The 16,464-nt window shown below is 35.3% G+C and overlaps 1 protein-coding gene across 1 annotated transcript in view; it reads right to left on the minus strand.

Moving 5' to 3' along the window:
• The window catches only part of LOC144191989 (A disintegrin and metalloproteinase with thrombospondin motifs 20), a 91,753-nt gene that overhangs the window by 48,156 nt on the left and 27,133 nt on the right, over positions 1 to 16,464 (minus strand). The window contains exons 10-15 of the mRNA XM_077710961.1: positions 15,054 to 15,195; positions 14,775 to 14,879; positions 4,512 to 4,657; positions 4,245 to 4,426; positions 2,764 to 2,900; positions 2,560 to 2,677 (exon numbers count right to left, since the gene is read on the minus strand). Of these exons, the coding sequence (XP_077567087.1) occupies positions 2,560 to 2,677; positions 2,764 to 2,900; positions 4,245 to 4,426; positions 4,512 to 4,657; positions 14,775 to 14,879; positions 15,054 to 15,195 (830 nt within the window). The remainder of the gene's footprint in view (positions 1 to 2,559; positions 2,678 to 2,763; positions 2,901 to 4,244; positions 4,427 to 4,511; positions 4,658 to 14,774; positions 14,880 to 15,053; positions 15,196 to 16,464) is intronic.

A 16,464-nucleotide genomic window follows, 5' to 3' on the forward strand; every position in this document is an offset into this window, starting at 1 on the left:
TAAAGTACAAAGTCAAGTAAAAAGTATAAAGTATAAAGTACAAAGTCAAGTAAGAAGTATAAAGTACAAAGTCAAGTAAAAAAGTATAAAGTACAAAGTCAAATAAAAAGTATAAAGTACAAAGTCAAGTAAAAAAGTATAAAGTATAAGGTACAACGTCAAATAAAAAGTATAAAGTACAAAGTCAAGTAAAAAGTATAAAGTACAAAGTCAAGTCAAAAAGTATAAAGTATAAAGTACAAAGTCAAATAAAAAGTATAAAGTACAAAGTCAAGTAAAAAGTATAAAGTACAAAGTCAAGTAAAAAGTATAAAGTACAAAGTCAAGTAAAAAGTATAAAGTAAAAAGTACTAAAGTATTAACATACTCATCACTCATCATTAAAGTCAAAAGTATAAAGTACAAATTCAAGTAAAAATGGATGTCTTTATAAATATTAAAATGTCATTAAAAAAAGATATAAGGGCTGTAAAACACCAAAAACAAATAAGAGTGGACACAGCTACTGACACTGGCTTCCGCTGACGGCGCCATCTTGGGGAAAAATATCAAACATTATTTGGACAACGTCGGCGGGCCAGATTAAAACGCCTAACGGACCATATGTGGCCCGCGGGCCGTACTTTGCCCACGTCCGTTGTTAGATAAACGCAGTTGAATTTGAGTGACAGACTCTTGGAAGGCTCAACAGCCAATCAAAAGGCCACATATACAAAAACAACAAATCCAATAGCGTCCATAATAAGAGCACATAAAATGGTGCAAAACCACAGAAACCAAACAACAGCAAAAGAAAAATAAACACTCGAGCTGATGATTTTAATGATGGCCAGATTAAATGCAATCAAAATTTGGCTCTGGATGAAATGTCGTCGTATCACCACTGGTTTGTTTAAAAAATAGTGATCTGAACTTTTGGCAGTTTTACAAAAAGATCGGTTCCCAAATTTGGCAAAGGTTGGACTATTCATTGTGAACAATCGGAACCATTTTAAACAACAACAGACCTAACATCAGATTGTAATTATTTCCGCCGAGAAGGTTTTTGTCATCAACGTGTATTTTGTCTTTTAACGGTGGTATGAAAAACTGTCTGAACCCCGCAAAATTTGGGTGAACACAGAGTTTTTGGTAAGTCATGCAGTATTTTGTGTATTTAATAAAAAGGAAAGTACATAGTGATGAACTACAGTAATCCCTCGAATATCACAGCTTCAACTATTGCGGCTTGGACTATTTTTTGTTGTTGTTTTTCTGGAGGAAAAATGTTTTTGTTAATTAAATTTATTTTTCTAAGTTCATAAAAATGTGGAAATTCACGTTTAAACTCACAAGCAGAAGCCACGCCCCTGTCCTCCGCTTGTTACTAGAACCCAACACTGAAGTAAAAATTTTAATATATATATATATATATATATATATATATATATATATATATATATATATATATATATATATATATATATATATATATATATATATATATAGCATTTTTTAAAGGTCATAAAAATGTGAAAATCCATGCTGAAATTCGCAAGCGGGAAAAAATCATTTTAAAAATAGGTTGACCTTAATCGGCAAAAGGTGCTTTGGCTAATTAAGAATTTTTTTGAAGTAAAAAGTAGTTTTTTGACTACACAGTCACCTCTAGAACCAGCCATTGTTGATTTGTTGGATTTTTTTGGTACTAAGCTTTGGTACTGAAGATTTTGTAGACTTAGGTATCATTTGCATATTTAACAGTATTGCTTAAAGGTGCTTTGGCTAATTTAGCATTTTTAAAGGGAACTACACAGTCACCTCTAGAGCCAGCCATTGTTGATATTTGGATTTTTTTGGTGCAAAATCGTGTAGTGAATGAGGGGGAGCTCTTTGTTGGAAAATTTTGTAGACTAAGGTTGCATTTGCATATTTAACATTACTGTTAAAATGTGCTTTAGGCTAATTAGGCATTATTTTTAAGGGAACTACACAGTCATCTCTAGAGCCAGCCCTTGTTGATGTCTTGGAATTTTTTGGTACAAAATCTTGTAGTGGAGAAGGTACTTTGTGACGGAATATTTTGTAAACTAAAGTGGCCTTTGCATATTTAACAGTTTTGTTTAAAGGTGCTTTGGCTAATTTAGGATTTTTTAAAGGGAACTACACAGTCACCTCTAGAGCCAGCCATTGTTGATATGTTGGAAGTTTTTTGGTGCAAAATCTTGCAGTGGGGGAGGAGCTATATGATGGAAGATTTTGTAAACTTAGATGGCATTTACATATTTAACAGTATTGTCCCATTTCAGGCGTTTTTGTGTAATTCCCAGCAGCAAAAAGAATATTTTTTGACATAAATCGGACAACAGCCAGAAGGCATACACCAATCCAGCTGCTGTATAGCTTGTCAACCAAGCGTCAACGTATGTTTATGTAAGGAAACGCAACTGTCCGTGGAATGAACGTCTGCCAAAAGAATCTCAACTCTTTTGAAACATAATACTTCCTTTCAAAGTTCTGCCGATACCAAGTTAAAAAAAACGTTTATTTTAACGATTGGACGCCAAGGACGGGACTCACCGTATTGGGCGTCGTTGAACGTTCCCGCCTGGGTTTTGCAAGACGAGTTATCACCCCCGCAAACGCCACACTTGTCGTTTCTGGCCTTGGAATTCAAGACGTGATCGCAACCCGCTTGCTGGAAATCAAGCGTTTGTACAGGTGGCGTTAAAATGACGTCATGGCGCTAAATTGTGAGGAGGCGGAGCTAAGAAAACCACGAACCCTGCAGAGGCCTTGAACGCAGATGTCGTAGGTGTCCGGGCCACACGGCGTGCCGTCGATGACGCGGTCCTTCAGCTGGTAATACGCCGTTGTACCGGCCACTCGGCAGAAAAGTTTGCAGCGGTCGTTTAATTGGACTGCAGAAAAAAAATGGAGGTTATCTAAAAAACTTCGACCAACAAGAGTCAAGTAGTTTAGGGCAAGTGTAGTTCTAGTTTTGACTTTGTCTATGGGGAATTTACAGTTTAACTGAGGCTTTTTAATCTAGAAAGTGAGGTTTGGCAGTTTAGGGGCTTAGTTTTACTTAGTTGTGTAGACCACGGGTGTCAAAGTGGCGGCCCAGGGGCCAAATCTGGCTCGCCACATCATTTTGTGTGGCCCGGGAAAGTTAAAGATGAGTGTTGACTTTCTGTTTTAGGATCAAATTAAAGTGAAGAGTATAGATGTATATTACATTTCCTGATTTTCACCCTTTTAAACCAACAATTGTTATTTTTTAATCATTTTTTTTCTGTTTTTAGTTCAAAAATAAGTTTGTAAAACCTAAAAAATATATTTTAAAAAAGCTAAAATAAATTTTAGATCTATAAAAAAATGAATATTCAGGGCTTTTAATTCAGTTCTTTTAATCCATTTATTTAAAAAAAATCTAAATATTATATATTATATCAGCTCTCAAAATTATATTCATGAGAGAGTTTAATATCTAAGTACTGTTTAAAATTTAAGTACTGTTAAATATATAAGTACTGTTTAAAATGTAAGTACTGTTTAATATATAAGTACTGTTTAATATATAAGTACTGTTTAAAATCTAAGTACTGTTTAATACATCTAAGTACTGTGTAATACATCTAAGTACTGTGTAATACATCTAAGTACTGTATAATATCTAAGAGAGTTTAATATCTAAGTACTGTTTAATATATAAGTACTGTTTAATATCTAAGAGAGTTTAATATCTAAGTACTGTTTAAAATCTAAGTACTGTTTAAAATCTAAGTACTGTTTAAAATCTAAGTACTGTTTAAAATCTAAGTACTGTTTAATACATCTAAGTACTGTGTAATACATCTAAGTACTGTTAAATATCTAAGTACTGTTTAACATCTAAGTACTATTTAATATTTAAGTACTGTTTACTATCGAAGTACTGTTTACTATCTAAGTACTGTTGAAAACAGTAGATATTTAGATATTAAACTCTCTCACGAATATAATGTTGAGAGCTGCTTTCAACAGTACTTAGATATTAAACAGTACTTAGAACTTGCACAGTACTTAAACAGTAGTTAGATATTAAACTCTCTCTCATGAATATAATTTTGAGAGCTGCTTTCAACAGTAAACTCTCTACCACCAAAAGACCGGCGACCAAAAGACCGGCGACCAATCATCCGAGACCCCTTTTTACAGCCAAGCAAAATCCAGATTCACCTCAAACCCCCCACCCCCCCAAAACAAAAAACAAGTTCACTTACTCCCACTATATTTCGGCACCCAGCGAACCGTTGGAGGTAGACCATTAATGTTGAAGTGCTTCCCATCGAAATGAGAGCACTGATCTTCCCGGAAATCTTTCCGTCCTCGTGGACAAGGTTCCGTATTGCAGGAGCGGAACTTCATCCGTCGTCCTACACAAAATTTACCGCCATTTCTAGGCCTAAAACCCCCCAAAAAACACATCAGAAAAGTCCTCTTTTGATTCCAATTCTGTTAATCCAGATCAAATATAAACATGTACTTACTCTGGTTTATTGCAGTCCCTGATGGCGCTCCGGGTCCCCCCACCACAAGACCTGGAACAAGCGCTGTAGGGCCCCCAGGCCCCCCATTCACCGTGAACCGGTTGTAGGTGGAGCTCCTTATTGATACACATGCCGTGTCTGCAGTACTGTAAGTGAACACAAGGGGAAACAAGGATCCGGTTACGGGTCGGTAGCATCGGATTTAGTATTCGTACACCTGGGAGAAGCCATTTTTTTTACTTCTAAATCCTGTGTTTACATTTAGCCGCATTGGAAAAGACAACTAATTCCTTGTTTACTCTTGGGGGAGGAGTTTCGGTTCCTTCAGCTGTTCAAAGTTGAATATCGGACGCCATTTAAACCGCAATGAAAATATACAGAGATGGAATCTTTCATATGAAGGCAATATTGTCCAGATGTACTTAAAGATGGAGGAAGTCAACCAGGGTTTTTGATAGAAACGTTTAGGTTTGCTAAACTATTCTCTGACATGAAATAATGGTTATATGGTATACAGTATGTTTTTTGTGTGGGTTACAATCCTGAAAGAAGATATAGACAATTATTTTACAATTAAATACTGCATTATATATTAAAAAGAAAGAACAAATAATATCTAAGTACTGATTAATATCTAAGTACTGTTTGATATCCAAGTACTGTTTAATATCTAAGTACTGTTAAAAACAGTTGATATTTCTCTCATGAATATAATGTTGAGAGCTGGTTTCAACAGTACTTACTTAGATATTAAACAATACTTTGATATTAAACAGTACTTCGATGTTAAACAGTACTTAGATATTAAACAGTACTTTGATATTAAACAGTACTTTGATATTAAACAGTACTTAGATTTTAAACAGTACTTAGATATTAAACAGTATTTTGATATTAAACAGTACTTAGATGTTAAACAGTACTTAGATGTTAAACAGTACTTTGATATTAAACAGTACTTTGATATTAAACAGTACTTCAATGTTAAACAGTACTTCAATGTTAAACAGCACTTTAAGATTAAACAGTACTTCAATGTTACAGTACTTCAATATTAAACAGTACTTAGATATTAAACAGTACTTCAATGTTAAACAGTACTTAGATATTAAACAGTACTTCAATGTTAAACAGTACTTAGATATTAAACACTTTCATATAATTTTGAATCTGTATAGTAGCAAAACGGTGAAAAGTAAACCACATTATTTCGAGGGATCACTGTACATTAATACCTTAACATACGAGTAATTTGAGTTACAGGGAAAATTCCATGCATTTTTTGTAAATAGAGAAATACAACTCTATAGCAAAGTCAAATTTGTCTACTCTACTTGGTGCTATATTTCCTCAAAATTTGGGATCACAACACATTTTTTAACATATTCCTTCTTCAATACAGCTGTTAAAAAAACACTGAAAACACGAGCTCGAATGTGTCATGGCAGCTCAAAGTAATTTAACACCTGTTTACGTTACCATGCCGTGAAAGCCATTTTCACCCCTGCTGTATTTCATTCCTGTTCCAGTACCAGTCCAACAAAACTATTAGCCGGGATGTTGCGGAACGGATTACGGAAATGTTTGCACTCCGTTTAGTCTACAGCCGGCGGCTATTCACACCTGTGTGTCATCATTGTGTGCTTTACACGCCATCATTAGTGTGGAAAACACACAAATACGCCAAGAAATAAGTGGCCAAAATGTTTCTGCGTGCAGGTGTTTGACTTTTGTAGAATTACGGTTGAGATTAGCGATTGCGCTAGTGGTTAAACGGCGTTGTATTTTGATTTCCGACTGTAATGTCGAGCCAAGATTTGATTGTGTTACAATGTGATGGGAGGCCGGCCAATGGAAATGAAAATCAGGCTGGTGAATTTTTTCCATCCCAAAGGGAGTAACGACTGATCTGGAGGGTTTTTTTTTTTTTTTTTATTGTAGTTCTCGGGTTTCCTTATCGAGGCGCTGCCGAATGGCGGACAGACGCAGTTTTGTTGTACATTCTTTTTGTGAATAGAAACTGGCTGATAGTATGTTACTTTGTTGGAGACGAGGCTACTGTTCCATACAAAGGAGAGCTCTTATCAGCGCTGGCTAAAAGGAGACTTGAGAGTTTGATAGCGAGGGTTTTGGTTTTTTTGGGACTGTCTCGGTCTTTTGTTACAGTGTTGCAAAATGTCGGGGTTTTTAAAAGTGGAAACTTTCTATGGTTAACTGGTTTTGTAAATATTTTAGGCAGGATAGTAATTCCGTGACTTAATGTGTACCGGACTGAGCTCGTATTGCAAATTGCTCTAGTTTTTTATCTAGATCTACAATGTCTTCTGTGTCTGTGTTGAAACTGCAACCAAGAATTTCCCGAATGCAGATAAGATAAACTAAGAATACTAAAATAACTGAATCCAATCCAATTCAAATGTAATCTAATATAAAATGATATAATCTGATCTACCTTAAATAATATGATCTAAATCTAAATCCAATCCAAATCTAAATCCAATCCAAATCCAATCCAATCCAAATCGAAATCCAATCCAAATCCAAATCCAAATCCAATCCAAATCCAATCCAAATCCAATCCAAATCCAATCCAAATCCAATCCAAATCCAATCCAAATCCAATCCAAACCAATCCAAATCCAATCCAGTCCAAATCCAATCCAAATCCAATCCAAATCCACTTCAATCCAATTCCAATCCAAATCCACTTCAATCCAATTCCAATCCAAATCCAAAATATAAATCCAATCCAAACCAAATCCAAATCCAAAATATAAATCCAATCCAAACGAAATCCAAATCCAAAATATAAATCCAATCCAAATGTAAATCTAAATGTAAATCCAAATCTGAATCCAATCCAAATCTAAATCCAAATCTGTATCCAATCCAAATCTGTATCCAATCCAAATCTAAATCCAAATCCAAATTCAAAACCAAATCCAAAACCAAAAACAAATCCATAACCAAAACCAAATAAATCCAAATCCAATTTCATCTAATCTATTTGCCTGGCTGGTAATGCTTTTCCTACATGGACAGCACGCTTACATTTAACCATAGTTGTCCTAGTTTTTAGTTTGACAGAGCCAGTCGATTTTTCCTCTTAAAAACTGTACTGTACATATATTACATTTGATGGATTAGACCCCCGAGTGGCTCCTCACAGGGGAGGTGGGGGCACACGCAATTCCAATTAGCCATCAGTAGGGGATATGCTCGAGCTAAAGACGGGGCTTTTCCTAGAAAGGTTGTCAAAACTTGGAACCGCGATGAGACATTTGAAGGTCGCGCTAGCAAGACGAGCCTCGTCCAGCTGTTACCGGGCGAATGTTTCAAATTAGGAATTTTTACAAGAAAACACGTTGGCTAGCCAACACGTGCACACATTTGTCACATGACTCTTCCTTCGTGGAAAAAGGATGGTATGCGACATAGATTGATTTTCAACAGGTAAATAAATATTAGTTCTTTTTAAGTATCCAAAACCTATAAAAAATATATATTTTTTGAAGTTAATATTGCTTGGTTTACCAAATAATCCATAATCCCAGTCGACCCTCACAATCCGAGTCAATATCGTAACGTTTGGAATATTTCTTGATACTGGAATTTACATTTTTTTTATATAAATGGATTAAAAGAACTGTATTAAAAGCCTGAATATTCCGTTTTTTTATATATCTAAAACAATATTTATTTTAGCATTTTTTAAATATATTTTTAGATTTCACAAAGTGATTTTTCAACAAAAAACAGAAAAAATGGATTAAAAAATTACAATGATTGGTTTAAAAGGGGGGAAAATCAGGAAATGTAATATACATCTATACTCTTAATTTGAATTTGATCCTAAAACAGAAAGTCAGCACTCATGATTGACTCTCCCGGCCCACACAAAATGATGAAGCGGACCAGATTTGGCCCCCGGGCCGTCACTTTGACACCTGTGGTGTCAATGCCATCTAACAACTTTTGAAGAACTTATTTCAATTATTTTTTATTACGATCCAATTGGATGACATTTTCATGGCTTCGAATGGCAGCTGTGTGAGTTTTGTCCCCGCCCCCTTTTATTCATTTTGGGGAATTTGTGCACATGGCTTGGATGAACTAATTATCATTGGGCCGCCAAAGGTCAGCGTGACCTCATGTCGTTGGCCTCAATTCAAGAATTCACATCTCGCTTATTATGACAACGTATCAAGTGTGCGAACAATAGACAGATGACATTTTGGAAAGGTCAAGTGAAGATGGCGTTATTGTCAGAGAGGGGGCAGCCGCCAATGAATGAATTGCCTTTGGGGGGGGGCCTCCACACTTTTTAGGAAGGCACGTGTGGTGAAATTGAGTATATTTAATACTCTGATTTAGATCTGATTTTGACCCAAACGACGACAATAATCCGCAATTTGTGACCTCAACACCCAATAGTGAAAGGTGCTTGTCCAAAATGACAGTTTTATTGGCTCAAAACTTTTTATTTTAACAGGTGTCACGTTTTTCCACTATTTTATGTTTTTTTTCATCATTTTAATGTTAGTGTATGCCGTTTAACAACTTTTGCACAGGATTTTTTTTTAGATTCGTATGTAATTAATTGGTTCCAGAAGATTTTTCGGAACTCGGAAATTTTGTAAGTAGGTGTATTTTATATGTAAATTCTCTAATTCATTCAAAAAATGTCGTAAATAGAGGTGTACTTTATATGTATATTCTCTAATTTGTTCCTGAAATTTTCATAAGTAGAGGTGTACTATATATGTAAATTCTCAAATTCGTTCCTGAAAATTTCGTACCTAGAGGAATTCGTAAGTAGAGGTGTACTTTATATGTCAATACTCTAATTTGTTCCTGTTTTTTTAGGCACAGTTGTGCCTCTACTTACAATTGGTTCCAAAACTTTTTTTGTAACTTGAAAATTTCGTAAATAGAAGTGTAAATTCTCTAATTTGTCCCTGAATATGTCGTACCTGGAGGCATTTGTAAGTAGAGGTGTACTTTATATATAACTTCTCTATTTTTTTCATGTTTTTTTTTTAAGTACAGTCATACCTCTACTTACAAAATGTATTGGTTCTTGAACTTTTTTTGTAACTTGAAAATTTCATAAGTAGATGTATTTGTAAGTAGTGTACTTTATATGTAAATTCTCTAAAGCATTTCTGAAAATGTTATACCTATTGGCATTTGTAAGTAGTGGTGTACTTTATATGTAAATTCTCTAATTTGTTCCTGAAAATGTGTAAACATTTTTATGGCTTAATAAAAGGGAATTGCAAATATCAATAAGGGGACAAATTGTCAGATGTTGATATAAGTATGGTGTATTGATTTTCTGCTGTTTCTCATTTTTTATTTGGTAGAAGTCATGAGGTTTAGGGCAAAGGCCATGTGGGGACACGGTTCATGCTTTTGGCTGGGGGGCCTTTGTGTGGACTTTTAAGGTGGCTCCAAGCCCAGGAGGATTATTACTCCGCTTGTCTTTCTGGCCTGGATTTCATTTGGAGAAAAAAAAAAGATGGTTCTGTTCACTACAACAATTTTCAACAGATTTTTTCTTGTCCTAGGTGTGTCGTGTTTTGTGTGCTCTAGTTTGATATTTTGCTATCAAGTAATGCTGGCGTTTTTAGGGGAAAAACCCAACTTTTCTCAAACAAAAAAATTGATCAAAACTACTTTAAATATATGGCAAATTATTGCATTTATTTAACATAAGCCCATCCAGTCAAGATCGTTGGATATTTTTGCGTAATTTTGACAGTGTATATTACAGGTGTCAAAGTGGCGGCCCAGGGGCCAAATCTGGCCCGCTGGATGATTTTGTGTGGCCCGGGAAAGTCAATCTTTCAATTTTAGGATCAAATGAAACTGAAGAGTATAAATGTATATTAAATTTACCGATTTCCCCCTTTTAAATCAATAATTGTCATTTTTTAATCAATTTTTTCTGTGTTTTTAGTTCAAAAATAATTTTGCACATTTTAAAATATTTAAAAAAAGCTAAAATAAACATTGTTTTAGATCTATAAAAAAACGGAACATTCAGGGCTTTTAATCCAGTTCTTTAACTCCAATTATTAAAAAAATAATAAAAATATTGAACATTTGGCTCGAGAACCTCATGTGGCTCTTTTGTTGGATACTCACTATGCCTCTTGGATAAAATATGGAATTATGTATTGAGAGATATGACTCCCAAACCCTTTAAATAAAACTTTTTGCATTCACATTAATTAAACAATGACTTTTCCAGACTTATTGTGATTTAAAAGTGATAAAACCCCCCCAAAAAACCCACACATTTTTATCCACTTTAACTTTTAAAGTCAAACTATACTTCCCAAAACAATAACATTTCTAAAACAAACCTTCTTTACATCAAATACCTTCCCATTTAGTTCCTATCATTGAAATAGGGCACTCTGTAGCCCCCCCAAAACTCTTCCAGTCCCTCATCAAGCCCCCCCCAAAGGGTGCTGGAGTGAGTAATGTGGTCACATGACCTCCTTGGCGGCGTATCTGTCATCTGGCTCAGTGGGCTGTGCATTAATGAGGGCATCCCATCACTTGTAGCCTATAAATACCACGGCACCCCCCAAAAACCCCGTCCCCTCCCCCCTACTCGCCACCCTCTATCTTCTCTACTCCGGCACCCCCAAACGGATCGGACTCACGTGTCTTTTTTGATGTCACCTTATCGTGGTGGCGGTGGTTTTATTTCCCGTGTACGTGCCGTGGGTGACCCGCTTTACGTAAGAGTGTGTTTGGAGTTTAAGGGCCAGCAAACAGGCTCAATAGCGGCTCGTCGAGCCAAAAGCCGGGGGTCCACTAGGCCCCCGGTGTTCTTTTGAAGCCACCGCTTCTCAACACGTAGCCTCGCCGTGGGTGGCGGAGGGAATTGTTGGCGTTTTGGTGAATAAACGCGGCTTTTGTAGGTCAAGACGTACCATTTCCAACGTTTTAGTTTAGGAATCAAACGTTGTTTTTTAGTGAAATGACAACCTTGTTTTTGTTTGAGCCAATTAGAGTGAGACAAGGGAAGCTGGGTCAGTTTTGATGGACACTTTGTCACGTTTGGCGTGTGTGGACGATGACATGGAATTGGGCGATGACGTTCGTAGTTAATCTTCCGAAAGAGTATTTTGTTGCCTGACGTGAGGACTATTCATTCATCGTTTGAACTGCTTGACCTTACTAAGGTAGCTGACTTTAGCTATGATTTGGGGGAGACACCAAATGGGTGGACAGCCAATCGCACGGCATGAAAAGATGAACAACCATTCAGGTTTCGATTTATACATAGGGTATGTGTCAAAGTGGCGGCCCGGGGGCCAAATCTGGCCGGTACTTCGATATTAAACAGTACTTAGATATTAAACAGTACTAAGATATCAAACAGTACTTATATATCAAACAGTACTTAGATATTAAACACTACTTCGATATTAAACGGTACTTCGATATTAAACGGTACTTCGATATTAAACGGTACTTCGATATTAAACGGTACTTCGATATTAAACGGTACTTCGATATTAAACGGTACTTCGATATGAAACGGTACTTCGATATGAAACGGTACTTAGATATTAAACAGTACTTAGATACTAAACAGTACTTAGATATTAAACAGTATTTAGATATGAAACAGTATTTAGATATTAAACAGTACTTAGATATTAAACAGTACTTAGATATTAAACAGTACTTAGATATTAAACAGTATTTAGATATTAAACAGTACTTCGATATTAAACAGTACTTCGATATTAAACAGTACTTCGATATTAAACGGTACTTCAATATTAAACGGTACTTCGATATTAAACGGTACTTAGATATGAAACGGTACTTAGATATTAAACAGTACTTAGATATTAAACAGTACTTAGATACTAAACAGTACTTAGATATTAAACAGTATTTAGATATGAAACAGTATTTAGATATGAAACAGTATTTAGATATTAAACAGTACTTAGATATTAAAGAGTACTTAGATATTAAAGAGTACTTAGATATTAAACAGTACTTACATATTAAACAGTACCTAGATACTAAACAGTACTTAGATACTAAACAGTACTTAGATACTACACAGTACTTAGATACTACACAGTACTTATATATTAAACAGTACTTACATATTAAATAGTACTTGGATATTAAACATTATTTAGATATTAAACAGTATTTAGATATTAAACAGTACTTAGATATTAAACAGTACTTATATATTAAACTCTCTCTCTTAGATATGAAACTTTCTCTCATGAATATAATTTTGAGAGCTGCTTTCAACTGTAAACTCTCTGTCACCATTTGACCGGCGACCAATCGTCCGGTCACAGTATTCATTACTATGTGCCGTCCCTGATTAAATCAATCAAACTCAAATGGCATAAAATTGGCATGATATATCTTTCTGGAGATTGCTCGGAAACACCACAAGGATTTGAACCCAATCAATGTTTAAACCCTCTCCCTGAAGTTTAATGATCCATCCATCCAAGCCGAGTGCAGTCAAGGACTTTTGATTCAAGTCAAGTACACCTTCTCCAATGCAGTTGTTGTAGTTGGATTGAGATGTTACCTATCAACGTTTAACCACCAAAAGTGTAGAAAAAGATTCCGCCAGGTCAAAAAGGTCAAGAACCAAAGTGAACTTCTACCCCCGTTTTTCAAGCATGTCCTGAATACAAAACTATTTCTGCGAGCTGGGGGGTGCCGGAGAGCTCCGTTACGACCCCAGCCGCTGACCCGATCCGCCACCGCCGCTTTAGGAGCTTTTGGGGGTCACGAGTTCAACACGAGGTGGCTGGACTGTGAAAACCTGGCTGGGCGTCGTCTTTCAAACGTCACCTTTCCCTCGATTAGCGCCCCCATCTTTTTCTCATTTTCTGCGACCTTTCCTCCCTCTCTTGGCCGCCTCCCCCTTTTTTTGCAACGTAACCTCGGCAACAGACCCGCCGCCGTCTCAGTCCTAATTAGCATAGCACCCCAGGGCGAGGAGAACATGAAGGCTAATGGGGGTTGGAAACAACATGGAGGGGGAAATACTCATGTTTCTAGACAGAGGTGGTCACCTGAGTGCCTCAGGACATTTTTTTGCATGGCAACGCGCTCGTAACATAACATAAAGACATTTAAATGAACTTGGTTTATGATGCAGACACACTCAAAGATAAGTTAAATTGAACCTGACACTTAACTTAATTCTAATTTTGTCTCATATCTTAAGATAAATATTTGTTCAAAATTTTACTTGTATCTCAAGGTAAATATTTGCTCGAAATTTTACTTGGATCTCAAGATAAATATTTGCTCAAAATTTTACTTGTATCTCAAGGTAAATATTTGCTCGAAATTTTACTCATATCTCAAGATAAATGCTTGCTCAAAATTTTACTTGTATCTCAAGGTAAATATTTGCTCGAAATTTTACTTGTATCTCAAGATACATTTTTGCTCAAAAATTTACTTGTATCTCAAGGCAAATATTTGCTCGAAATTTTACTCGTATCTCAAGATACATTTTTGCTCAAAAATTTACTTGTATCTCAAGGCAAATATTTGCTCAAAATTTTACTCGTATCTCAAGATACATTTTTGCTCAAAAATTTACTTGAAACTTAAGATAAATATTTGCTCAAAATTTTACTTGTATCTCAAGGTAAATATTTGCTCGAAATTTTACTTGTATCTCAAGGTAAATATTTGCTCAAAATTTTACTCGTATCTCAAGATAAATATTTTCTCAAAATTTTACTTGTATCTCAAGATAAATATTTGCTCAACATTTTACTCGTAACTCAAGATAAATATTTGCTCAAAATTTTACTCGCATCTCAAGATAAATATTTGCTAAAAAAATACTTTAAACTCAAGATAAATTGCTAAAAAAATGTACTCATATCATAAATATTTGCTCAAAATGTTACTTGTATCTCAAGATATTTGCTCAAAATGTTACTCGTATCTCAAGATGTTTGCTCAAAATGTTACTCGAAACTCAAGATAAATATTTGTTCAAAATTTTACTCACATCTCAAATCGCTTAAATGACGGGGCACTCGTATGTCGAGGTACCACTGTAATTAAAAGGCATTCAAAATGGCCGCTTGTCTAATTCAGTTTAACAGTTGCAAAGAGTCACAATGATTTGTAATTCCCGATTACCTTGAACTGCACATTACTTCATTTAAAATCATTCATTTCTATATACATCAGTCATTTTTATATATATTTTTTTAGGCTTACCATTCCATGTCCGCATTCAGTCCCGTCCGCCAACGGCATGTGTTGAGTCCGGCACCCTTTGTGGTCCCCCTCGGCACTGGTGCACCATAATCGCTTGCATTGTTTCTGGGTAAAACAAGGGTCAAAAATAGTCAAAAAATTTGGATGGAGAGAGTAATTATTGCATTACTATATTAACATTAAAAGCCGAAAAATACATTTTATAGGTTTTACAAATATATTTGACATTATAGCATATTTTGCACTATATTTTGTACTTTCAAGTCTTGACTGACTTACCATGTAAGGGCAAATTTGGGAACCGGGTCCAAACATGAGTTCACATTGCCTGTTGGCATTGTAGATTTGACCAGGCAGTAGACTGGGCAACTCGTATGTTCTGCCAACGGGCTCGTCTAGGAGGCACTCCCCGTAGCCAGTACTGTCATCAAAACAAAACAAAAACAAGAGTCAAATATCAGTCAAAAAAAACAATTGCAAATCAAGAAAAGATGCATGGTACGTTGTTCTAGAACAGACATGGGCAAACTACGACCCGCGGGCCACATATGGCCCGCTAGGCTTTTTAATCCGGCCCACCAACATTGTCCAAATAATATTTTTTAGTTTTTTTTTTTCTCCCAAGATGGCGCTGTCACTCAGAAGCCATTGGCAGTGGCTCTGTCCACTATTTGTTTTTTTTTGGGTTTTGTACTTTATACTTGACTTTGTACTTTATATTTTACTTTGTACTTTATATTTTACTTTGTACTTTATACTTTATTTTGTACTTTGTACTTTATACTTTACTTTGTACTTGATACTTTACTTTGTACTTTATACTTTACTTTGTACTTTATACTTTACTTTGAACTTTATACTTTACTTTGTACTTTATACTTTACTTTGTATTTTATACTTTATACTGGACTTTATACTTTACTGTGTACTTTATACTTTTTACTTTGTACTTCAATTTGTACTGTATACTTTACATTGTACTGTATACTTTACTTTGTACTGTATACTTTACTTTGTACTGTATACTTTACTTTGTACTTTATACTTTACTTTGTACTATATTATTTAATTTGTACTTTATACTTTACTTTGTACTATATTATTTACTTTGTACTTTATACTTTACTTTGTACTTTATACTTGACATTGTACTTTATACTTGACTTTGTACTTTATACTTGACATTGTACTTTATACTTGACTTTGTACTTTATACTTGACTTTGTACTTTATACTTTTGACTTTAATGATGAGTGATGAGTATGTTAATACTTGAGTCCTTTTTTTCTGTCTATATTTCATATGTACTTTTAACGGAGGCACTTTTTTATATGTATCCTATCTTCTCCTGACCCCGCCCATCTGTCCAATTTTTTTAAGTCAATATGGCCCCCAAGCCCAAAAGTTTGCCCACCCCTGTCCTAGAACAACCCCTGCGGACTTAAAACTCTCTTTTACATCGAGTATTTTCTGAACCGGGACTCATAAAAAAACACCTCAATTAAATCCCTCAATCGTGCGTGTAATGACAGATTGGTCTCTCTACGAACCCCTCCCTGAAAACCGCCATTGTGCAAACACAGCTGGTGCAAATGTACAAAAAACCCTCACACGGCACTTGCGAAAAAGGCCAAAATTTGCGGGTAAATCTAAAAGGTGGAGAGCATTTTTAAACAACATGTCTGACATA

This window comes from Stigmatopora nigra, unplaced genomic scaffold (genome assembly GCF_051989575.1).
Source record: "Stigmatopora nigra isolate UIUO_SnigA unplaced genomic scaffold, RoL_Snig_1.1 HiC_scaffold_25, whole genome shotgun sequence".
NCBI lineage: Eukaryota > Metazoa > Chordata > Actinopteri > Syngnathiformes > Syngnathidae > Stigmatopora > Stigmatopora nigra.